Source organism: Oncorhynchus kisutch, linkage group LG2 (assembly GCF_002021735.2).
Source record: "Oncorhynchus kisutch isolate 150728-3 linkage group LG2, Okis_V2, whole genome shotgun sequence".
In the NCBI taxonomy this organism is placed as follows: domain Eukaryota; kingdom Metazoa; phylum Chordata; class Actinopteri; order Salmoniformes; family Salmonidae; genus Oncorhynchus; species Oncorhynchus kisutch.
In genome coordinates this window covers 59,453,513-59,478,235 of record NC_034175.2, presented here as the reverse complement: position 1 = coordinate 59,478,235, position 24,723 = coordinate 59,453,513, and the positions used below count along the sequence as shown (strand labels likewise).

The following is a 24,723-nucleotide window of genomic DNA, read 5'->3' as shown; positions in this document are numbered from 1 at the left end:
AACATAATAAAAGTGCATTTGAATGACACTAAGTGGCAGTGTTTTTAATGCCGGTTTGCCTGAGGCTGATGCCGTGCAGGTGTTTGTACACATGCATATACACACACTCTCATTCAAATAAACACATACAAGAACACACACATACATGTAATAGTGTCAGACATGCACACAAACATATACAGTTGGCATTGCCGTTGTGATTTCAGTTGTCCTTGATGTCCTCTGTTGAATTTTTTCTTTTCTTTTTTTCATTGTTCGTTGCTGCTTTCTTCTGCCTTTTCCTTTTTTCTCTTTAGTTCATTATCTTGGTTGTTGGTGCATTGAGGGGTTCTTTGGGGTGGGGAATGGAATTAATTGTATTTATATTTTTTTAATTCCGGGGGGGGGGGCTGTGAGAGGGGTCTCGAATGGTTGAGGGACAGCTATTGGGGAACTGTGGGGGAATCTTGGAGGGTTCGGGATTCACACGATTGTGATCATGAAAAAGGAAACTATGACATATATTTTATATCACTATCATGCACACGCACCCTCACACATAAGGATGGCTCTGTTGCGGAGAGACTGATACATGTTTGATAGTGTCTTGATGGTGTATTGTTTGTCCTTCATGTTCTAATATGTTAATGTTACCTCTTCCTTGTGTTTCTTTGAAATACATTTTTTTTAAATGTTTTTTTTTAAACAACAGGTAATTTATCATTTGAGTTTGAGTTTGAGTTTATTTTTATTTTTACAGGGACAGTGCACATTAATCAACATTTCAGTAAAAGTGCCGGTTTTAGCCAACCGGCTAATTTTCAACCGCAGTCCCTGGGCAGGTTATTAAAAACAATTACAATATAGACAATAGCAACATAGAACAAGCAAGACATAGCATACAGACAGAGCAACATAGGACAAGCAAGACGTAGCATACAGACAGAGCAGCATAAAACAAAAAGCAGCAAGACAAAATTCATAAAAGCAACAAAGTGTTTCCACACCTCACAAGCTACAGACAACAGACAACATGGAGTGGCAACACACAGCTAGGGACCATGTTCACAAATCTGATTGACCTTTAGCCATGTCTTCAAGCATTTTGTGAAAGTGTGATATGTGGTGCAGTTATGTGTGTCTGATGGCAGTGTATTCCAGACATGGGAAGCTCTCACAGAGAATGCAGATTTACTAAAGGTGCTTTTCCTTAGGGGAACTATACAGTCACCTCTCATGGCAGACCTTGTGGATCTGCTGCCATATGTCTGGGTTTTCTGTTTAACAAAAATATTGAGTGGAGGGGGAGCCAGGCCATTGAGGATCTTGAATACAAGACATGCGTCGGTGTATTGCACAAGATTTTCCCAACTCAAGAGCTCATGCTTTCTAAGGATGTGACAATGATGATGGCTATTGGGCTTCCTATCAAGCACTTTGAGAGCCTGTTTGTAGACAGACTGAATAGGTTTTAATGTTGTACAGCAAGCTTGGGCCCAACTAGTCAAGCAGTATGTTAAGTGAGGGAGTATCATAGATTTGAAGTACAGTTTTGCTACCTCTGTAGTCAAACAATTTCGTATAAATCGGAAATTAGCTAGGTTGAATTTGGTTATTTGAATGACCTTTTTCACATGCTTTTTAAAAGAGAGGTTGGAATCAAGTATGATGCCAAGGTACTTAAAATCGGATACCACCTGGAGCTTCTCCCCTGACACATAGACATCTGGCTCAGTAGCATCTGTTGCCCTCTTTGTGAAGAACATGCAAACAGTTTTTTTCACATTGAGATGCAAACACGAGTCACTGAGCCACTTTGTAACCTGGACCATTACAGTAGTGAGTTCTTGTGCAGCTTGTTGTTTGCTCTTTGCATGCACATATATCACTGTATCATCTGCATACATTTGAACTTCAGACCCAGTACAGACAGAAGGCAGATCATTAATGTACAGGCTGAACAGGAGGGGCCCCAGTATTGACCCTTGGGGCACGCCCACATCATAGCTACGAGTGGGCGACAGCTCATTGCTCACTCTGACACACTGAGTTCTGCCTTCAAGGTATGATTTCATCCATCTCAAGGCATCAGGGGAAAAGTTGAACTTGGACAATTTTGTGATGAGAATCTCATGGTTAACAGTATCAAAAGCCTTCCTTAGGTCCAGAAACACAGCCCCAACAGCACCCCCTTTGTCCATCTTGGACTTCACATTTTCCAGAAGAAAGCAGTTGGCCGTTTCTGTGGAGTGTTTCGCTCTGAAGCCAAACTGCATGGAGTGTAATGTGAAGGGGCTGTTGTTGAGGTGGGCAATCAGTTGTTCTGCTACACACTTTTCAACAACCTTTGACACCACAGGTAATATACTAATGGGCCTGTAGTTACTCACGTTAGCAGGGTCTCCTGATTTAAAGATGGCCGTTATTATGGCCGACTTCCATACCCTTGGAAACACACCGAGACCAATAGATGTGTTGGTGACCTTAGTAATGGGGCCAATGAGTGACTCTTTGTAGTTTTTAAGAAAGGTAGAGTCCATCCCAAACACATCTTTGGCTTTAGAGTTCTTTAGTGAGCTAATCACCTTGTTCACCTTTGACTCAGAAACCTCCCTTATGTTGAAGACAGGTTGAGTGTCATTCACTAGCACTGAGCCCAAGAAACAAGTGGAGGGGTTCTGTGTCAGTACCCTGACAGAGTCAATAAAGTAGGAATTGAAGGCTATTGCTATTTCGACTGCATCCTGTGTTAGATTGTTATTCACCATGATTTCTAGTCTTTTTGCAGTGTTACTATGGTCTTTCCCTGTTAACTTTTTTAGATTCTCCCATATCAATTTAGAATTTCCCTTTGCTTCACCAATTATGTTAATAAAAAAGTTTGGTTGGGCATGTATGGTTACAGTGAAATTGTCTTCTGTTTACACTGGTCATTAGGCTTTGACACTTCCTCATACACTATGCTAAAAGTTGTTGACCCTAACCACAGGTATAGGATCAGGTTAATTAAACATTAAATGTTGGAAATGCCAAACTCTCAGGCTATACTCCACTTGGAGGTGCAGAAGACCCAGGCTGCCACTTCCTCATACCAGCAGTACTCTCCCTCTAGATGGATTTAAAGCTGATCTGCAAATTATCTATATATTGTACAATGGAAAAGTCCACAATATGGCTGTAGAAGAAAGGGTTAAGTGACTTTGTGTTTTTTAAAACACATATTCCCATGTTTCTTCTTCCTCTAAATCTAAACCACACAACATTTCAGTATTCTGATCTTTAGATCCAAGGTTCAGCACCTCACACATACCAAACAGCTTTTACAGATGTAGAATATTAGTTTAATCACTCTTGCTGCTAGGAATGTTCTTGCATAACAGGAAATATAAACTTGTAGTGTATCTGAGTTTTTAAAAGGCTTCTAATTTCCACTTTCAAATGTCAGACTTGATTTGCCCTATCAAAAACGGTATCAACTGCTACAAAAATGTCCATTAATCATAATCCACACAATAATTTACTTTTCCTGTTGCTGCAGGATTATTTTCTTGCTGAAGCAGAGTGGCTCAAATTAAGATCATACATCTGTAAATCAAACCAACGCCCTTCAGTTAATTGTCTCCAGAGATATAACCCTAAACCTGTCTTTAAGAGTGGAGGCAGACCCTGAAAGGACCTGATTTATACCGGTCCACAGCTTTACCAAACACCCAGCCCCATGTTCCTTCTGTCCATCCCCAGTATTCGGCCAGAAAAAAATCGATTTGATCTTAATTGACCCAGTGAGTCTAGATAACACTGACCTGCTTGTTTATCCCCCTGGCAAGCCTTGTGCTGCTTATCATACATGTAAAACAGAAAACACTGCAGAGATGTGATACCAGGTGACACTTTTACTACCCGTACACTTCACTGTTGTGTTTTGTAAACACCACTCAGAGGTGTCATATGGGTACTATAAGGTGTGTTTGAGCGAGTTCGAGTGCGGTGGACAGGCGAGAGTCAACTGAGAGTTTACTTTCAGGATTTATTTGAATGTTCACATGAGATTAAATGAATATGCTAGAGACAGAAACAGTTCTTTAGAATGTATATAAACTACAACTCTGGTAGAATAAAACGAATTATACAATTTGGAAATTCAAATATTTAGAACTAAGCAATTTCCAGGTATGATAAAATCTGTATCCTAAATGGATGTGACCAGACAGTGACAGCGGCGCGCATTGAGCAGTAGGCGGGGTCTACAGAAAAGGGAATATCTATTTTACGCTGCATCTGAAGTTTACAGTTTTGTGTAAATCAGGGTTGAGATAACCAGGACAAGACACTGTCACCTGTTTTCAGGATTTAGGCACCGAATAACTCTCTGCTTCGGTCAAGTAACATTCCTGGAATTTTCTATTGATATTTTTTTGTCCAGGTTAACATTGCGCACCTGAATTGTCTCTCCCAGCGGATACCGTATAAATATATTTGTTTATTTTATTTCTCAGTTTGTCTTGGCAATAGCATAGCTGCAATGAGGATAAACAGACAATTGAGTAGGATTGTGCTTATAACAGCTCTTCTCGACTTCTCTTCCAATGTGAGTGATAATTCAAATGTGCTCCAATTCCTCCTAATTATTTGATAATGGATGCGTGTATATATCATGATCATGAAATGGAAAATGATAGTAGCCTAAACTATAATTGTCGCTGTCTCAACATAAATTCCTCTGAAATTGCAAAATATTATTAATTTTATTTTTTAAAGTTTAGTTTAGGGTGAGAGAATGGCATGCAGCACATTTTGATAAAGGCATATGGCTATACCCTTTCTAAATCTAAAGAAATATACTACAACACAGAATGCGATGCAGTTTAAAATCATGTTTGAAGGTGAAGGCCATTCCTCCAGAATGTGACCCGGACTACATCTTACTCCAAGATGAGGAGAGCTGCTTCAAGGATCTGTTCAAGATCAACATCAGCCAGGCTGACTCTCAACAACCAGGCAAGTCAGTCATGCTATGAGTCATTAATGTAATCAGTCATGCTATGGGCCATTGCCATTAATGTAATCTACACAGAGGAAAAAAAGTTCAAGGAGGGGCCAGGATAACAGCTTAGATAACAGCACATCCGTACACCACAAATCACATCCAATGAAGAGGGAGCAGTGATGGAGAGTGATGGAGAGTTTTGGAGGCAGCAGTGAGTCCACTCTGGTGACCAGATCAGCCAAACACTTCTCTCCTCTGCTATATGGTGGTCTTAGTGCCCTTGTAACGGATGTGAAAGGCTAGCTAGTTAGCGGTGGTGCACGCTAAATAGTGTTTCAATCGGTGACGTCACTTGCTCTGAGACTTTGAAGTAGTGGTTCCCCTTTTGTGGAGCGATGGGTAACGATGCTTCGTGGGTGACTGTTGTTGATGTGTGCAGAGGGTCCCTGGTTCGCGCCCGGGTATGGGCGAGGGGACGGTATAAAGTTATACTGTTACACCCTGATAAACACACATCTGTGCTGGGAGCCCCGGGGTCATTAATATCGGAGGCGAAGCAATGTTCTTTTACCCTTTATTTTAAGGCTTGTAGCATAATACATTGGCTTATTGGATTTAGGATGCTGAAAACCTCATGTTACCATGGTTTCCTGCTGGTGAGAAGGAGAGAAGGCTGTGAGAAATACAATGCAAGTGGTTGATTGAAGTGGTTAGCACTATCACACAATTGACATTTCTGATATTCCATTTGGTGAAAGAGTATGATTTGCCCTCAGATTGGCTTTAGGAAGAAAACAATTGGATAAAACATTGGACAGACAGACTAAGAGAGCGATACCTAGTCAGTTGTACAACTGAATGCATTCAATTGAAATGTGTCTTCTGCGTTTAATCCAACCCATTTGAGTCAGAGAGGTGCAGAGGGCTGCCTTAATCGACAGCCGGCATCCGGGGAACAGTGGGTTAACTTCCTTGCTCAGGGCAGAACGACCTTGTCAGCTCGGAGATTCGATCCAGCAACCTTTCGGTTTACTGTTCCAACGCTCCCACCCGCCAGGCTACCTGCAGTCCCGAGAGAGACAGATAGAAAAGGACAGGTGCTCTATCTCTTCCACTGTTCCACAGCACATATGATACCTGGGCCTAAGGGCTGCCAGACAAGCCAAGGTGATTTGGCAAATGGATGGTGATTTTAGAAAGGGACTTCCTATAACAGTAACAAGACACATATTGTGTTGGCAGCCACATGTGTCAGGATTTGTGGTATACTGTGAGAGCAATGGAATTGTTCAGCCTCCCTTGCGGAATGAATGAAGAGAACCTTTAGAATACCTGTGGATGACACCCATTATGTCTCCTGTAGAGTGCAGAGGTTTGTGGGACCACCTGAACTGCTGGCCTCATGCTGATGTGGGAGAGACTGTGTCACAGCCATGTCCCAGATTCCTCCGCACCACAGGTATGCCCACATACATGACTAAGCATTCCAAGGACACTGCCACGTTCACTGTCTTCAAACTCCCTGTCATAAATGAGCCAAGGCGCAGCGTGCATGTAATTCCACATCTTTAATCGAAGTGAAACCTTCACAAAAAACAGGTAAACAGAAACCGAACATGACGCAACCATGGCGCACACAAACACTCACAGAAAATAAATAATTACCCACAAACACAGGTGATAAAAAGGCTGCCTAAGTATGATTCCCAATCAGAGACAACGATAGACAGTTGCCTCTGATTGGGAACCCTACCCGGCCAACAAAGAAACCACCCAAATCACACCCTGACCTAACCAAATAGAGAAATAAAACGTCTCTCTAAGGTCAGGGCGTGACAGACACCTTAACAGTTACACATTAGAACATCATCAGACACATCCATGTTCAAGGTTGATGATTGTAAATGGGTTTTGTATGTCAGGTATTAAGTAATGCCTGTGTACTTTAGGCATTATTACAGGATAAACAGTATCCCAGCTGGAAAAAGCGGTTACAATGATGGTTAATGGTCAAGATTGTAAAATAATGTTATTTAGATCTATTCTTTAGCAAACCAGTGTTCTCTCCTCTCACAGGCAGAGTATACAGGAACTGCACAGAGCACGGCTGGACTGAGCCGTTTCCTCCACATGAGATAGCCTGCGAGTATGCCTTTGAGACCCTCACCTTCCCTTTTGAGGTAGGATGATGTGATTCGTACCTGGTTCCACGAGGCGGCTAAAGGCAGCTTAGCCTCTCAGTTCAGTTTTAGTTTTATGTCTCTATATAAAAAATAGCCGTTCAAATTATTGAGTGACAGTTTGGGCATGTTCTAGTTAGTTAAATGTTGGGTAACTCAAGGGGAGGCTGTATCTGAGCCTGGTAGACCCCACCTGTGCTTTATTGGTTAAGACAGGTTTTGCCTGTTGAGAGGCTTTTTCTTTAGAATGCTGCCATTTTGAAGTCAGAACTCTGTATAGCCTATCCTATTTGTACATTTCACCGTAATCTTTGAAATACCAGCGCTGTGTAAATAACTCTAACACTCATTTGCACCTCTACCTGCCTGCTTTCTGCTGAATCTTTGTCCTAATGACTGCTAGAAGGCCATTATTTTATGCTGATACAGCACAGAGGAGATGGGCTATGGATTTCGCGCCAACCTGTCACTTCAAAAGCGCTCAATGATCTCGGAGTCTCTGCATTTGAACTTTATGTTTATTGTGGTATAGCGTGATATAAGCAGAATTCTGTGGGATATGCTCCTCAGGAATGATGTGAATCCACAGGTGTGCTAAGTCCCAATACTCTTTAATGACCTCAAATCGTGTTTTTCCTCCCCTGGCATTTTGATGGCACTCAGTTCTTCTACAGTGGTGCATGTATTTTTGGGCGAGAGTCAGTGGATATGGGTGCACAATAAAACCTATGATTTGATTTGATTTATAACATTTCAGTGTCCTGGGGTAAAGTAAACCTATTATTATTATTTGATGTCATTTAGGAACAGATTATGACCCAGTGTTGTATTTGGACTGGTTGCAGGTGGAATAAAAGAGTAAATCACAGTGTGAAATGTTCTGGTTCTGCTCAAAACTCCTCTTCCCAGTCTGTTCCGAGTGGTCTTCCTGCTGGGAGGACAGCAGTGCTTAACTACAGTGATTTAAGGGACAGATAGTAACGACATGGTCCAAACCCCCGCTCTCTGCTCTCTCTTTTTCTGTTAGGCCAGGACACTCTGTCCACCCTTACACATCTTTCTCTCTCTCTCTCTCTCTCTCTCTCTCCCTCTCTCTCTCTCTCTCTCTCTCTCTCTCTCTCTCTCTCTCTCTCTCTCTCTCTCTCACTCTGTCTAGGTATCCCCCTTTCCCTTTCCCTCTCTTTCTCTCTCTCTGTGACTCTCTTTCTCTATTTCAATCTTTCTCTCTGAATGAAAAAGTCCCAACTCATACATTCATAAACTCAGAGTGCTTATAATATGCCCTTTTGGATGAACAGTGTTGTTTCTGCATCCCCAGGCACCCAGGTCCCATAGCTACTTCCTCTATGTGCAAGTCATGTACTCGGTGGGCTATGCTATCTCTACTGCGTCTCTTACCATCGCCACTGCCACACTCTGTCTGTTCAGGTGGGTATAGTTGGGGGCCGTCCAAGTGATTTATACTTGTAGTAGATCATAAATTACCATCGCCACTGCCACACTCTGTCTGTTCAGGTGGGTATAGTTGGGGGCCGTCCAAGTGATTTATACTTGTAGTAGATCATAAATTGTTCTGATCATCCCATTAGGAATGACTTTTACCACTTCTCCATTTGTCTAAAATGCTTGTCTTTGTCAACTGTTTATCTTAATCTCCTGTCTTCACTGTGTCCACTGCATGTACAAGGGTCAATGGATGAAATTATGAATATATGTATTTTATTCTATCTCTCTGTGTCCTTGGTCTTCCCCCAAGGAGGCTCCACTGCACCCGTAACTACGTCCACATCCAACTGTTCCTCTCCTTCATCCTCCGAGCCACCTTCATCTTCATCAGAGATGCTGTGCTCTTCTCCTCTGATGACCACTTCCACTGTGACTCCTATCCGGTGCCTACTACCAATCACTATTAATCCCTTCATAACATTTATTCCCCAGTGACTCCTAATCACTGACTGCCAGCCAGTCAATCACCCAATTACTAAACCAGACAATCAGACCATAATTATGTTCAATCAGCCAGTCAATCAAAACAAAAAATTAAAATCAAGCTTGCAATCTCAATTTTATTACGTACATGCATTAATCATATAACATTCATCTATATATAGAAACCCCTTAGAAGAAGAAGACAAGGCTCACGTCCTTCCCTTCCTTCCGGTTGAGTTGACTTATCCTCCTGCCTGTCTCGGTCCTCTGTCGCCCTCCACAGGTCAGCTGTAAGATTGCAACATCGTTCTCCAACTACTGCATCATGGCCAACTACAGCTGGCTGCTGGCCGAGGGACACTACCTGTACAGCCTGGTCAGTGTCTCGCTCTTCTCCCAGAAGAGGCACCTCAGGTGGTACATCGTCCTGGGCTGGGGTAAGCCTGTTTATCTTTAGCAAACTTAAATTAACAAGACTGAAGGACAAATTTGCTAAAGTAAAAGATTATACCATTGATTTTGGCTATGTACTTCTGTCGACTCAATTGGACTGTCTGAGGAGCTCTAACATCATCTATTTTCTGTCTTTTCCTATTCCATTGTCTGACTGTTTGCCTCTACAGGTTCCCCAATGGTCATTATAGTAGCCTGGAGTTTGGCCAAATATACCCAGGAGAATGAAGGGTAGGTTATGTCTGTATTCAAGTATCTATGTGATAATGCTTACATGCTCCTCACATATAGATTGTGTGTGTATTCTCTCTCCCCCTGGTTTTAAAGGTGCTGGGAGAGGAGGGGACACGAGGGGATCTGGTGGATTCTCAGAGTTCCTGTTCTCCTCTTCATCGTTGTGAGTTCTGCCACAACCTTTGACCCCATAAACTAATTTGTGATTTTCTGTGAGTCAGCACCTCACTCAAAATCTGTCTCTTACGCAGGTTAACTTGCTGTTTTTTCTGAGTATCATAAGAATCCTGGTGGCCAAGTTGAGGACACAGGAAATGCATAGAAATGAGTTGAACCAGTATAGGTGAGTTACATATGATTATTTTTGACCAAAAGCTATTTAATACCTACAGAACAAAACACTTTTGTCATGTTGATGATATCTTATGTACTTGTACATTTTTATTTTCAGGAGGCTTGCTAAGTCCACCGTTCTCCTGGTATCTCTCTTTGGTTTGCATTACGTCCTCTTTGCATTCCTCCCACATAAAGTCAGTGAAATATGGAACTTTATCGAGCTGGCTTTTGCTTCCACTCAGGTACTGTAGTACCTTTATCCCACCTCTGTGGGTGTACTGTACATACAGTACATCCCTGCTACAAACTTTCAGTGTATCTACTCTTTGGTATACAATGAGTAAAAAAACATGTTTTATGGTCACACACCGGATAGGTGCAGTGAAATGTGTTGTTTGATAGGGTCAGTCATAGTAGTATGGCACCCCTGGAGAAGATTAGGGTTACATCAACAGATTTTTCACCTTGTCAGCTAGGGTGTGTGAACCAGCGACCTTTCGGTTACTGGCTCAACACTTTAACCGCTATGCTATTTTCTGCCAATTTAGTTTAGTTTACCTAACCCTTTGTCTGTGCTCTGTCCTATTCTAGGGGTTTGTAGTAGCAATTCTATACTGTTTTCTGAATGGAGAGGTAAGTTGACAACCACAGCTCAGTGTCCAGTAGTAGATTATTGAGGACAGAGAGAGGGGATTGGCTGACCCTGGCTGTTGACCTTTGACACCCTATCCCCAGGTTCAGTATGAGGTTCGGAGGAGATGGAGGCGATGGAGGCTGAAGCAGCATCTACCTGGGGAGGCCAGGTGCCAACATGGCTCAATGAGTCAGAGTGTAGGGGCCCATACCCAGGTCTCCTTCCTGACCCGGGGACCCTCCACATGCCATTCTAGTCTGGTGTAGCACATCCAGTCACTCCTCACTATACTGTACCTATGAGGCTTTGTCAATGGATAGGTGCCATGTGTGTTCCACAGTCTATCAGTGACATTCTGACATTCCTGTTTGACTCTTGAAAGATGAGGCCTCCTTTTTATTTATTTTCTGTTGAGTGTATATGATCTTTGACCGGCATGGCATTTAGTGACAGGACTGGACCTTTGGTTGTGGGGTCAAAACGCTGAAACCTTTCTGTGCATGGGTTTGCTATTCTGACCTTTCCTCATCCTCACCTGCAGGCACGCATGGCACACACACTGCATGACTATCAGGAATGCACCTACCTATTGTACAATTGTCCATATGACCAGGTATTCTAAAGGACCATGTGGACATGCTTAATTTTATTTATTGGCTTTCTAACATGTATATTCCAAGTGTTACATATGATACGTGTATGTTTAACCATGAAAACAAGAGCTGTTGTAAAGTTTAAAGGAATTTGTGTGAATGTGTTGGTGACAGTTCCTAGAATCAATATAACCATGCTATGTTAGTTATATTACATGTGCTTCACACAAGATCAATGATGGTACGACTTGATGGCAATGAGAAGATCAACACTCACAATAAATGTCATAAATGTATTTTAAAAGTCATTATCCTTCCTATCTCTTACTGGGCTGTTTAATCTGTTACCACTGGCATACAGTGGTGCAAAAAAGTATTTAGTCAGCCACCAATTGTGCAAGTTCTCCCACTTAAAAAGATGAGAGAGGCCTGTAATTCTCATCATAGGTACACTTCAACTATGACAGACAAAATGAGAAGAAAAAATCCAGAAAATCACATTGTAGGATTTTTAATGAATTTATTTGCAAATTATGGTGGAAAATAAGCCACTTAAAAAGAAGGCTTCTCTCTTCTTTTTAAGTGGGAGAACTTGCACAATTGGTGGCTGACTAAATACTTTTTTGCCCCACTGTACATCATGTAGCTATGAGGCCAAGGGGTTAAAAGGAAGTTACACATTAGTTACTACGCTCAGTGTAACTAAGAATAACATATGTTGTAAAAAAATATATATATTCTACACAATCCAGAGCTGTATTTCCATAAAACAATGAAGATGATTTGACTGCATATAGACAGGCAGCAGTCGTTGTTTACTGTTCCCAGTATGTGCTATTAACAAGCTGCACATGCCACAATCATACACACAGCCGATCCATTCCAAAAGACCCTGTTACATCTCAGGCACTGTAACACCAATGGATGAAGAGTTGTCCTGATGTCCACTATACTCCACAGTCCTCAACCCTGGGTGTAAACCCTAAACCTAATCCCAACAGGAAATCACTGTTCCTGTGACGTCTGCGTGTTCGGAACATGAAAATGCCTTCTGCCGTACTGCTGTAACTGGACACTGCTGGACTCCTTGTGCTCTTTCACCTCTAGCATTTCCCCAGGTGGCCTCTAGGTGGTGCCTGCAGGGCCATGTGATGGATGTGGTGCTGCCATGCCGTTGAGGAAGAGCAGGAAGACTGCGGTAAACTGGCACCAGAAGGTAAGGGTGAAGCCCAAAGGAGAGGCCTGCTGCCGGAGCAGAGACACCAACATCACCACTCCCCCTACCGACAGCGCCGCCGCCACAAGCACCAGAGCTGACCCCAGGCCACACCGCCGGCCCGAGTCCCGGTCCTCAATCACTTGCGATATGACCAGCAACTCCAGGCCAAAGATGGCTCCCACCACAGCCAGGGAGACCATAGAGCGACACAGGACCAGGCCCACCGCCACCCCAGATACACCTCTGTCGGGGTGCTCCTACTGAGACCTACAGAAAGGGGATTGAGTGAATTTGGGGTTTAGAGCTATGCAGGTACAGAGTACAGTACCAACCTGTGTGACTTGGACAGAGACAAAGACATAGGGCAATATGCGACCACAGGGACATGCCTTAAACTCCACTGTAAGTAAATCTATCTGGAGTCCCGAACCCAGTAACCTTGGTAAAGCTGCTCTCCAGCAGAGTTTGAATCAGTAGATTAAGGAGAAACTTGGGCTTGGGTAGCAGATCCAGCTGTGTAGAATACAATGGGTGCATTCATTCATGTGAATTAAGACTGTAAGCATAAAAGGGAACAAATAACAGGCTATTGGATTAGTGTGACTTGCGTCAGCTCCTTGATAGCCTATTTGCCTATATTTCATTGACATATTTGTCTACTGAGTTTTTCTTAATTGAAGTTAAAATAAGTCAAATAAAATACTATAAAATAAAATACTCAAATAAGTCTGTCACACATCACACAAAGAGTAAAGTTTTGGGAACTGAGAGGATTATGTGGGCTATGTGAGAGTTGGAATGAGGTGATCATAAAAGCGGATCATAAAATTAATGTATGAGAGAAAGTCTCTGAGTCTGTTGTTTCAATGAGTCTGTTGTTTGTGCACTAACACAAGCAACCACATCGATAATTTGGGGTAGCAGCGTAGCCTAGTGGTTAGAGCGTTGGACTAGTAACCGGAAGGTTGCAAGTTCAAACCCCCGAGCTGACAAGGTACAAATCTGTCGTTCTGCCCCTGAACAGGCAGCTAACCCACTGTCCTAGGCCGTCATTGAAAATAAGAATTTGTTCTTAACTGACTTGCCTAGTTAAATAAAGGTTAAAAAAAAAGAAATTACAGAACACTGAATATCAATGAAGAAATGGACATGATACCATTGACAATCTGGCAAAACAGATGTATCGTACTTATTTAACCTGGTCAGTTACACTGAAGGAAATCTAACAACAGTCATTATAATAAAAAAACATGACTATTTACCTTTATCTGAATAGCGGTCATGGTGTTGTACTCCACTTGACCGAGAGGCAAAACTGGCAGCGGAAAAGATGTGTTCACTTCAAATATCAATGGTTCAGTGTTCAGAGTTTATACCTGTGTATGATTAACAACCATCATTCGTAAAACAATGCAAGTCTCCTTTAAGAATAATCTCAACCGTCCCCTCCCTCTAGCTATTCAGACAGAATTGATTGACTCCCCCCCCCCCCGTAGTTATTAGAAGTCTGGTTACGGTATACTCCGCTATCGCCAAGAGTAGCAGACAGGAAGGAAGAATGTTTCTTCCATGACAGCACAGAGATTTAAACGCTGCAAGTGTGGCCATTGTTGAGATTCCCAATCCCACACTATTACTAATATATACATGTAGGCCTACCCATTGTTGAGATTACTAATCCCACACTATTACTAATACACTGCTCAAAAAAATAAAGGGAACAAATGCCAAGTGTTGTTTCTCAGTGACCATTGGCCCTGGGACATGGTGCGAGGTAGGAAAAAACAACCTGGAAAATTGACAAAGTATTCTTCTTGATTTCTGAGTTTATGGGTCAAAGACGAGACGTGTACATTTGGTGTCCGAAGGCCATTCATTTAACATAAAAAGATAAATATGTATAAACATAATATTAACTCATTCAACTCTTACCCTTCTTTTGACCCAGAAATATTTGTGTTGCAAACTATTCAATTAAGGGAGTTATTGGCCTATAGGTATTGGCCTTTCTAGGGAGTTTTTCCTAGCCACCGTGCTTCTACACCTGCATTGCTTGCTGTTTGGGGTTTTAGGCTGGGTTTCTGTACAGCACTTTGAGATATCAGCTGATGTACGAAGGGCTATATAAATAAATTTGATTTGATTTGATTTGATATTGAGCTTCTAAGTGTCAAAATGTCCTTCAGTGTAACTGACCAGGTTAAAATTCTAATGACAAAAGTGTTTTTAAAATGTAGAAATTCATCCTAAAAATATAAATGAACACCCATGGCATAATTGTATTAGTGTTTGCAACAATATATAGAATAATGGACAACATACTGTATCTAAAAAATATTTAAAAACTTGAATAACTTTTGTCTGGACTTTTGTGCTTCATCAATGTCATTCAGTATAACAAAGGTAAAAAGCCATTTTAAAGCATTTCACATGATGGTAATCATGTGACAGGGTGTGACATCACAAAAAAGACCCATTGAAGACCATCTATCAATGTGATGAGGTGAGTAAATCTCTCTCAAATATTTGATAATTTCACCTTTTCACCGTCTAGTAACCTTTGTAACAAAAATGCATGTCCTTCAGTACAACACTACAAAACATCATTTTAATGTTATTATTTTATAAAAAGCTATATTCAATATGAAAAGTAAGAATAATCCTTATAGATCAAAGTCATTACTTTATATAGGTGGCCAAGGAACTGCCTGTTAAATATGTTTATGTATGAAATCTGTCCTTCAGTATCATGCTTTTGTCCAAAAGTTTCATGTTTATACCACGTCACCCGTTATGCTGAATGACAGTAGCATTGCTATCCCATGTTTTCACTAGTTTACAACATTTAATCATGCAATTCATATTTACTTGTTGTATGCATACTGAATATTATCATTGAACTATTTTATGGAATTTTAAGGTATTTCAAGGCACATTATCTTTATACTGTAGATGCCGTCGTCTAATAAGGAGAGGGCTGCACGGCACAGACAAAAGATTAACGCAGATCCAGTTGCTTGGGAGGAAAGACTAGCCAGAAGAAAAGCAAGGTACTGTTTTCATGGTTTCACGCTACTGTCAGCAACAGAATAGGATATAATAGGATATAAAGCTGGGTGGTTAACGCAACATTAAGTTGCACTATTACACTGTAGTTATTTTATTATTGCACTGCAGTTAAGATATAACTGATGGATTATATTAGTTAATATAATATTACACACACACACACACACATAATTATGAATAAAAAATGGATTGTGAATTATATTAGTTAATAGCTGCTTCACATTTGGGGCCCTTTATGAAAAATCAAGACTGTACAAGTTTGAATTGAAGTAGTATGATGGGCATTTGATGTAGCTATTTTGTGTAGGTATCTTGAAATTGCATTTGTGTACATTTGTGTAAATTGCATTGAATAGAAATTGAGCAGTTACAGTGTAACAATGCATAATTACAATATGAACTATCATGTAATAATCGTGTAATAATGCAACTTAATGCAACGTCAAGTGCTGCCACAGATTACAGTAAAGTGATTATTATTAACATTAGCAATGAAATAGTAACAAAACATGTCATGTTTGAGAAAGGGAGAGGGAGTTGATTTAACTTTTAAACTTTGATTAAGTGTTATCATTGTATAGCCTACTATTAATAGACTTCTAATAACATTTAATGGATGCAAATTCTATTCTGTGCCAGTGTCATAACTATTACATTTTCGTTTCTAGCTATCAGAGAAGAAAGAAGGATGTCAAACCTTGGAATGAGGAGAAAAAAAGAGGGACAAATTTAGATTAAATAAGAGGGGGCGCAAGTGAAAAAAATCTAACAAATTAATGTGGTGCTGAACTTAACTCCTGTATCCACTGACGGAAACGCTTTTGAGCAGCCCCCTGAACAACTTAAAAAAGTACAACATTAATTTGCACCTCCAGAGCTAGAACAACCATCTGAGTCCTTGACTCCAGAACTAGAGAAATCCCTTGAGCCTCAATCTCAAACACTGGAGCAACCACTTGCTTCCTCCACTCCATAAAAAGTGAAAAAGGTATCAAAGCGTTGTAAGCGGCTGCAAAAGGAAAAACTAAAACTAAAGAAGAAAATTCTTAAACTGGAAATGCAACTAAAACAATCACAACAAAAAAGCAACAAATTACAAAAGGGCATGCAAAGGTCAAATAAATTAAAACACAATCCAAGTAAAAAATACAGGCCACGAAGGAAAAAATACATATCTTTAGTGAGGAAAACACAGGTCATTGCATTTCTCAGTGGAGATGAAAATAGTTGCTTTCTCTCAGGGAAGACACGGACACGCAAATGAAGAAGGTTCAGAGGCGCATACTCATGAAATCTCTAAAAGAACTCCATGCAGAGTACAATTCAGAGGTGGATGGGACACTCACTGTCATACAGAGTTTTTACAACTGTGGCCATTTTACATTACAAAGCCGAAGGCACATGACCACAACACCTGTGCGTGTCTCGATCACGAGAATGTGAAACACCTAGTTGACAGGTTGAGCCAAAGAGAGTTGCTGAAAACCTCAAGCGTTTCCGAGTTACTGTCTTCCATTATGTGATCTCAAGAACAAGCAATGCATGTACCGTGTTTGTGCAAAGTGTTGCTATGAGTGTCATTCAGTGTAACAAAATAGCGTCATACAGTATAACACCAGTATTTTATATTAAAATACAAAAACTTTGTTTTGTTGACTCAGAGACAAAACAAATCTCATAGGATGAAGTGAAAGATATTTTCATAGATTTAGACTTTTTCTCAGTGCAAGGCAGGAAGGTTTTGTGAAAAACCTTCATCAAATTTGGAGTTGTACCCGTGACACATCAAATATGTGGTGTTCAAAATAAAATTTCATTTTTTCTGGGTAGTTTATATTCCTGCCAGTCTAAGCATGAACCTTGTGATTATGAAGATTTATTATTATTATTATTTTTAAACACTTAGTGATTTACTGAATTACATTTTACTAGGGTACATTCATATGAATCACAATACAAATGAATTATTGGCTTTATTCTTGAATATAACGGCATAGGTGACACTCCACTGAACATTAAAAAAAGCCTTTTAAGGAATTGTAATTGCGGTTTTATTTTTTTGCTACTTTGAAAACCTTATACGTCTGACCCTTATACATTTTCTGAATATACAAATGTTTTGAATGTGCAAAGGGGCACAGTTGTGAGTGACAAAGTGTACATTTTGTAGTTTACTGGGTATGTGATGCAAGGCAAATTATATAATCTCCTCTCATAAAATAACCAAGCTTGACAACAGAAAAGTTTAAACAAATGTAAACTTTATGGAGGTTGTGGGCTGAACAACCAGTTGAGAACATTAACTAGGAAGTTGATGGTGGAGGACGGTTTGTCTCTGTACGTAGCAGCGTCTTGTTGGTCCTGTAGTCTTAGTGCAATGCACAGTAGCAAACATTCCTGGGTAAAACGCATATGTCATTTGAGGTGTGCTTGATTTAAGTAGTTCTGTACAATGGAACCATTTGAATAGTCCATAAAATGCTAACTCCAACCACCCTTGCACATGCCTCAGCTAAACCCAGTTACCTCAGCTAAACCAAGTGCACCGCTAGAATTACAAAGGATTTGACATATGCATTTTCCCCAGGTCTTGTAGAAACGGGCATACTCGTTGGGATTAAGGCACTTCACAGGGACGAGGTGTGGGCTGACCACAGAGGTCAAGGTTCTACACTGCCAGCGGTCGGCCCGGTCAGTCAGTCATTTCTTAGACTCCGTACTTCCCTTTCAGTTCCTCTACCAAGGCAATGTACTCCTTCCTGGCATCCTCTTTGCTCTTCCCTATGGGAGTCAAGTAAGAAAAGGAAAACCCATTTAGTTAACAATGAGTTACTGTTTAAGAACTGTCTGTCTCAACCAGTATACTTTATGACAGTGTAAATGCATTGAGCTGAGGAGATCCACAGCTTTGTAACACTGATCCCCTAATTTGGGTGAAGCTCATCACTAAGCTAAGGACTCTGGGACTAAACACCTCCCTCTGCAACTGCATCCTGGACTTCCTGACGGGCCGCCCCCAGGTGGTAAGAGTAGGCAACAACACGTCTGCCACGCTGATCCTTATCACTGGGGCCCCTCAGGGGTGTGCACTTGGGCCCCTCAGGGGTGTGTACTTAGTCCCCTCCGGTATTCCCTGTTCACTCACGACTGCGTGGCCAAACACGACTCCAACATCATCATTAAGTTTGCTGATGACACAACAGTGGTAGGCCTGATCACTGACAACAATGAGACGGCCTATAGGAAGGAGGTCAGAGAACTGGCAGTGTGGTGCCAGGACAACAACCTTTCCCTCAATGTGAGCAAGACAAATGAGCGGACCGTGGACTACAGGAAAAGTCGGGCCGAACAGGCCACCATTAACGTCGACGGGGCTGTATTGGAGCGGGTTGAGAGTTTCAAGTTCCTTGGTGTCCACATCACCAACGAACTATCATGGTCCAAACATACCAAGACAGTCGTGAAGAGGGCACGACAAAACCTTTTCCCCCCTCAGGAGACTGAAAAGATTTGGCCTGGGCCCCCATATCCTCAAAAGGTTCTACAGCTGCAACATCGAGAGCATTCTGACCGGTTGCATCACTGCCTGGTATGGCAACTGCTCGGCATCTGACCGTAAGGCGCTACAGAGGGTAGGGCAAACGGCCCAGTACATCACTGGGGCCAAGCTTCCTGCCATCCAGGACCTATATAATAGGCGGTGTCAGAGGAAAGCTCATAAAATTGTCAGAGACTCCAGTCCCCCAAGTTATAGACTGTTTTCTCTGCTACTGTACGTCAAGAGGTACCGGAGTGCCAAGTCTTGGACTAAAAGGCTCAACAGCTTCTACCCCCAAGCAATTCATAAAAATTGCCACCGGACAATTTACATTGACCCCCCTCTTGTACGCTGCTGCTACTCGGTTTGTTTGCTACCTATGCATAGTAACTTCACCCCACCTACATGTACGGATTATCTCAACTAGCCTGTACCCCTGCACACTGACTCGGTACCGGTGCCCCCTGTATATAGCCTCGTTAATGTTATTGTGTTACTTTTTATTATTACTTTTTATTTTAGCCTACTTTGTAAATATGTTCTTCTTCTTGAACTGCACTGTTGGTTAAGGGCTTGTAAGTAAGCGTTTCACGGTAAAGTCTACACTTGTTGTATTCAGCGCATGTGGCAAATAAAGTTTGATTTGAGCAGTGCCCTCTACAGGCTAAATGAGGAAGGGCTACAGGAAACACACCTTTCTCCTTCTCCCAGGCGTCCCATTTGGCTTTCCCAGTGAAATCCAGCACCCCAGGACAAGCTTCAGAAACAAAGAAAAACACACACAATCAACTGACTATACAATGAGACTTCTGGAATGGAGGGGTATCACAAAGCACTGGAAGGACGCCGACTGGCTTACTGGTGTTGACATCGCCCACTTTGACCTGTTTGAACAGAGCATAGACCCTGAGCATCTCCACATCTGCTGGCTTAGCCTTCAGCTGCTTCACCTCCTCTGCAGCCTTATCAAAATCCACCTGGATGGAGGGGAAGCAAAATATGCAGTTAAAGTCAGCTAAACATGCACATGAAAATTGCTGCTCCCAAGTTAAATCAGTTACATGATGGACAGGTTCCTGTACAGTGTCATTAGAAAATGTCAGCAACCTTTACAGTAGAATGAGCAGATCTATGTCTGAAAAGGGTTAACCTTTCTAGGGCAGGGGTTCCGCTAGCGGAAAGGCAGCGGGCAAAAGGCAGCGCGCGAAAAGCAGTGCGCGAAATTCAATTTTTTTTTTTTGAAATATGTAACTTTCACACATTAACAAGTCCAATACAGCAAATGAAGATAAAGATCTTGTTAATCTACCCATCGTGTCAACATATGATTATGTTAGGTCATAGCCAAGTCAAAAAAACACACAGCCATTTTCCCAGCCAAAGATAGGAGTCACAAAAAGCAGAAATATAGATAAAATGAATCACTAACCTTTGATGATCTTCATCGATTGACACTCATAGGACATCATGTTACACAATACATGTATGTTTTGTTCGATAATGTGCATATTTATATCCAAAAATCTCAGTTTACATTGGCGCGTTACGTGCAGTAATGTTTTGATTCCAAAACATCCGGTGATTTTGATTTTACTCATAATAAACATTGATAAAAGATACAAGTGTTATTCACAGAATTAAAGAGACTTCTCCTTAATGCAACCGCTGTGTCAGATTTCACAAAAACTTTACGGAAAAAGCATAATCTGAGAACGGCGCTCAGAACCCAAAACAGCCAGAGGAATATCCGCCATTTTTGAGTCAACAAAGTTAGAAATGACACCATAAATATTAACTTACCTTTGATGATCTTCATCAGAAGGCACTCCCAGGAATCCCAGTTCGACAATAAATGACTGATTTGTTCCATAAAGTCCATAATTTATGTCCAAATAGCCACTTGTTGTTAGCGTGTTCAGACCAGTAATCCATCTTCATGAGGCGCAGGCACATCGTCCAGACAAAAACTCGAAAAGTTCCGTTACAGCTCTTTAGAAACATGTCAAGCGATGTATGGAATCAATCTTTAGGATGTTTTTAACATAAAACATCCATAATGTTCCAACTGGAGAATTCCTCTGTCTGAAGAAAAGCACTGGAACGAGAGGTAACTCTGTCGGGAGCGCGCGTCATGAGACCAAGGCACTCTGCCAGACCACTGACTCAAAGAGGTCTCATGAGCCCCTCCTTTATAGTAGAATCCTCATTCAAGTTTCTAAAGACGGTTAACATCTAGTGGCAGCCATAGGAAGTGCAACTTTATCCATATCTCAATGTGTATTCGGTAGGCCAAGCTTTGAAAAACTACAAACCTCAGATGTCCAACTTCCTGGTTGGATTTTTCTCAGGTTTTTGCCTGCTATATGAGTTCTGTTATACTCACAGACATCATTCAAACAGTTTTAGAAACTTCAGAGTGTTTTCTATCCAATGCTAATAATAATATGCATATATTAGCATCTGGGACAGAGTAGGAGGAAGTTCACTCTGTGCACGCTATTCATCCAAAAGTGAAAATGCTGCCCCCTATCCCAAAAAGATTGAGCTAGATCAGGGATAAGCAACTTTAATGGGAGTGGGGCCACAAAAAATCTGAAGTCATCATGAGAGTCCGCAGTTGCTCATTGGTAAGTGCATTGATCAGAAAACCAATCAGTATCTGGTGTGACCACCATTTGCATTATGCAGTGTGGCACATCTCCTTCGCATAGAGTTGATCAGACTGTTGATTGTGGCCTATGGAATTGTGTCCCGCTCCTCTGTAATGGCTGTGTGAAGTTACTGGATATTGGCTAGAATAGGAACACGCTATTGTACACATCAACCCAGAGCATCTCAAACATGCTCAATGGGTGACATGTCTGGTGAGTATGCAGGCCATGGAAGAACTAGGTCATTTTCAGATTCCAGGAATTGTGTACAGATCCTTGTGACATGGGGCAGTGCATTATCATGCTGAAACATGAGGTGATGGCGGTGTATGAATGGCACGACAATGGGCCTCAAGATCTCATCATGGTATCTCTGTGCATTCAACTTGATATCGATAAAATGCAGTTGTGTTTGTTGTCCGTAGCTTTTGCCTGCCTAAACTATAACCCCCACCACCACCATTGGGCACTCTGTTCACAACGATGCAAACCTATCACCCACACGACACCATACGCTGTCTGCCATCTGCCCAGTAAAGTTGAAACCAGGATTCATCCGTGAAGAGCACACTTCTCCAGCGTGCCTGTGGACATCGAAGGTGAGCATTTGCCCACTGAAGTCGGTTACGATGCCGAAATGCAGTCAGGTCAAGACTCTGGTGAGGATGACGAGCATGCAGATGAGCTTCCCTGAGACTGTTTGACAGTTTGTGCAGAAATTGTTTGTTTGTACAAACCCCGTTTCATCAGCCCTCCGAGTGGCTCGTCTCAGACCATCTCGCAAGTAAAGAAGATGTTTTTTGGAGATCCTGGGATGGTGTGGTTACACGTGGTCTGAAGTTGAGGCCAGTTGGACTTACTGCCAAATTTTCTAAAACAACATTGGAGGTGGCTTATGATTAGAGAAACTAACATTACATTATCTGGCGACAGCTCTGATGGACATTCCTGCAGTCTACATGCCAATTGCACGCTCCCTCAAAACTTGAGACATCTGTGGCATTGTGTTGTGTGACAAAACTGCACATTTTAGAGTGGTCTTTTATTATCCCCAGAAGAAGGTGCACCTGTGTAATGATCATGCTGTTTAATGAGTTTCTTGATATGCGAAACCAGTCAGGTGGATGGACTACCTTGGCAAAGTCGAAATGCTCACTAACAGGAATATAAACAAATGTGTTAACAAAATTTGAGATAAATACACTTTTTGTGCATATGAACAATTTATGGGATCTTTTATTTCACATGTTGCGTTTATATTTTTGTTTAGTTTACTATTCTACCTCGCAACAGTAAGCTAAGACCCCGACTGAGGAGGGGAGGGGGTTCGAGTAGGGCGGTCCGTGGGCCTTCAGTTGCCCATCCCTGAGCCAGATAATCACTGGAGCAATTGATAGTCAGTGCTGGCATAAATTGAACTTTGATCTCATCTGGGTCCATTTTTCTTAGCCTACAGGCAGTAAAACCACATCAAAGTCATGATGACATTATATTATATTGAGCAACTTGAGCCCAGAATGGCAGAACATAGAAACTGGCCTCAAAACCTTCGTTCAGGGCGCTTCTTGCCTAGAGTTATACTGTTATGATGAAATAATTGAGCAAAACGCCAACACTTTTTCCTTCATCCTATAACTCCAAACAAGCTATACGCGAGTCAACGTTTGCTATAATAACTTTAACATGCTTCTTCTCACCATTATAATATATAGGCAAGCAATGATATACATTGCATCGGGTGGGAGCATGGGAATGGCTCCGTTTAAAAAAAGGCAATAACCGAGTTAGCGGAGTTTAATTCAAACTTGATACAAGACTGACGGGGACAACTAGTGGTGCCAAGTCAAGTGCCAGCTCCTTAGAATTTGTTATACTCAATTCAAAGCAGGTTGGCTAAAACAATAATACTATTTTGTTATAGCTTATTAAGTAGATAGCTAAACACAATTACGTTAAAAGTGCTAACGGTAATGTTAGCCGACAAAGCCTAGTTGACACATTTTAGCGAACCTGCACTTGAAACTGAAAATCAACATAATAATATAGCTATGCATGCCATCATTGATCATGGTAACTACAATATAATACCCAAAACAATACAAATTCGATACATACCTCAGACATGATTTAAAATTCCTTTTGAAGACCCTTCGTATAGTCCTAGAACACTACTGGAGTCCACAGATCAGAAATAACGGAGTAGACAAAAAAATATGCTTTAGTATTAAGATGTCTAAACTGCTTCTCCAATAGAAATCCCCGATCGGGCCAGAGATACTTTTGAGGAGATGGGAAACTCCAACGCATATTGTGTACGTTGCCCATGCGTTGTCAATGGGACGCGCGGTGCATTTTGGGCGATTTTGGGAAACGCGCGCTCTTCAAGGAGTGAATGGGAGTCAATTGGCGCTAGCTAAAGAAAAGAAAAATAGCATGAATTTACTCAACAAGAAACATTACAAATTTGTTCCGAGATGTGAGATAATTAACTTGTTTTCTGTGATATCGTATAGCTTTGGAATCATTACATTTCGTATTTTCGAGGAAAATAGGCAGGTTTCTTGACTAATGCCGCGTTTACAAAAACTGGGAATTCGGAAAAAACGAGCTCCGAATGGGAAAAATCGTTTTGAACGGTCACCCACTCGGAATTCCAAGTCGGATACTAGGGTATCTTTCTAGAGCTCCGACTTTCCGAACTGAAGATCCCGGTTGTCTTGAAAGCACCGTGATACCGCAGGCAGGTAGAAACTGCTTCTCCAATATAATTCCCCGATCACGGTTGTAAGGTCATGTCATGGCTACGTTGGCTAGCTAAACTCATGCGCAGAGAAACGCCTTCAGGTCTAACGGTCGTCTTGCGCCGAACTGCGCATGTGCAAGCCGTCAAATCAAAAGGCACTCCTTCGATATTAAGTCGT

The 24,723-nt window shown here is 41.5% G+C and overlaps 3 protein-coding genes across 4 annotated transcripts; 1 reads left to right on the top strand and 2 right to left on the bottom strand.

Annotated features, from left to right (window-relative positions):
* The first annotated feature begins 4,200 nt into the window (after positions 1-4,200).
* sctr (secretin receptor) lies at positions 4,201-11,670 on the top strand. Of its 2 annotated transcripts, none has more exons than XM_031798782.1 (13): positions 4,201-4,567; positions 4,869-4,977; positions 6,330-6,425; positions 7,043-7,146; positions 8,465-8,574; positions 8,903-9,035; positions 9,359-9,512; positions 9,699-9,759; positions 9,856-9,925; positions 10,014-10,105; positions 10,214-10,340; positions 10,690-10,731; positions 10,834-11,670. In XM_031798782.1, the coding sequence occupies exons 1-13, from the start codon at positions 4,502-4,504 to the stop codon at positions 10,996-10,998; spliced, it is 1,329 nt and encodes a 442-aa protein (XP_031654642.1). In that variant the 5' UTR covers positions 4,201-4,501; the 3' UTR covers positions 10,999-11,670. The 2 variants fall into 2 exon arrangements, with proteins under 2 accessions (XP_031654642.1, XP_020357470.1); XM_020501881.2 differs by having other exon boundaries at positions 4,203-4,567; positions 4,863-4,977; positions 10,834-11,669.
* A 129-nt stretch (positions 11,671-11,799) lies between these two features.
* On the bottom strand, positions 11,800-14,207 carry tmem37 (transmembrane protein 37). Its single transcript, XM_020501879.2, has 3 exons — positions 14,204-14,207; positions 13,807-13,859; positions 11,800-12,801 (listed from the first exon to the last, which is right to left on the bottom strand). Exons 1-3 carry the CDS (start codon positions 14,205-14,207, stop codon positions 12,451-12,453), a joined length of 408 nt encoding a protein of 135 aa, XP_020357468.1. The 3' UTR covers positions 11,800-12,450.
* Positions 14,208-17,853: 3,646 nt separating this feature from the next.
* LOC109869119 (acyl-CoA-binding protein-like) lies at positions 17,854-24,331 on the bottom strand. Its single transcript, XM_020459002.2, has 4 exons — positions 23,918-24,331; positions 20,011-20,128; positions 19,846-19,908; positions 17,854-18,394 (listed from the first exon to the last, which is right to left on the bottom strand). The coding sequence occupies exons 1-4, from the start codon at positions 23,924-23,926 to the stop codon at positions 18,321-18,323; spliced, it is 264 nt and encodes an 87-aa protein (XP_020314591.1). The 5' UTR covers positions 23,927-24,331; the 3' UTR covers positions 17,854-18,320.
* Positions 24,332-24,723: the final 392 nt, after the last annotated feature.

Excerpts from the sequence above, each read along its gene's own strand:
- tmem37 (XM_020501879.2), bottom strand. Across the intron at positions 12,802-13,806 it reads TGACCGCTATTCAGATAAAG|GAGCACCCCGACAGAGGTGT; the intron begins GTAAATAGTCAT and ends AGGTCTCAGTAG.
- sctr (XM_020501881.2), top strand. The coding sequence starts at position 4,502 with ATGAGGATAAACAGACAATTGAGTAGGATTGTGCTTATAACAGCTCTT. Across the intron at positions 4,568-4,862 it reads TTCTCGACTTCTCTTCCAAT|GTGAAGGCCATTCCTCCAGA; the intron begins GTGAGTGATAAT and ends TCATGTTTGAAG. Across the intron at positions 10,341-10,689 it reads TGGCTTTTGCTTCCACTCAG|GGGTTTGTAGTAGCAATTCT; the intron begins GTACTGTAGTAC and ends GTCCTATTCTAG.
- LOC109869119 (XM_020459002.2), bottom strand. Across the intron at positions 19,909-20,010 it reads AGTGGGCGATGTCAACACCA|CTTGTCCTGGGGTGCTGGAT; the intron begins GTAAGCCAGTCG and ends TTGTTTCTGAAG. Across the intron at positions 18,395-19,845 it reads CGCCTGGGAGAAGGAGAAAG|GGAAGAGCAAAGAGGATGCC; the intron begins GTGTGTTTCCTG and ends TGACTCCCATAG.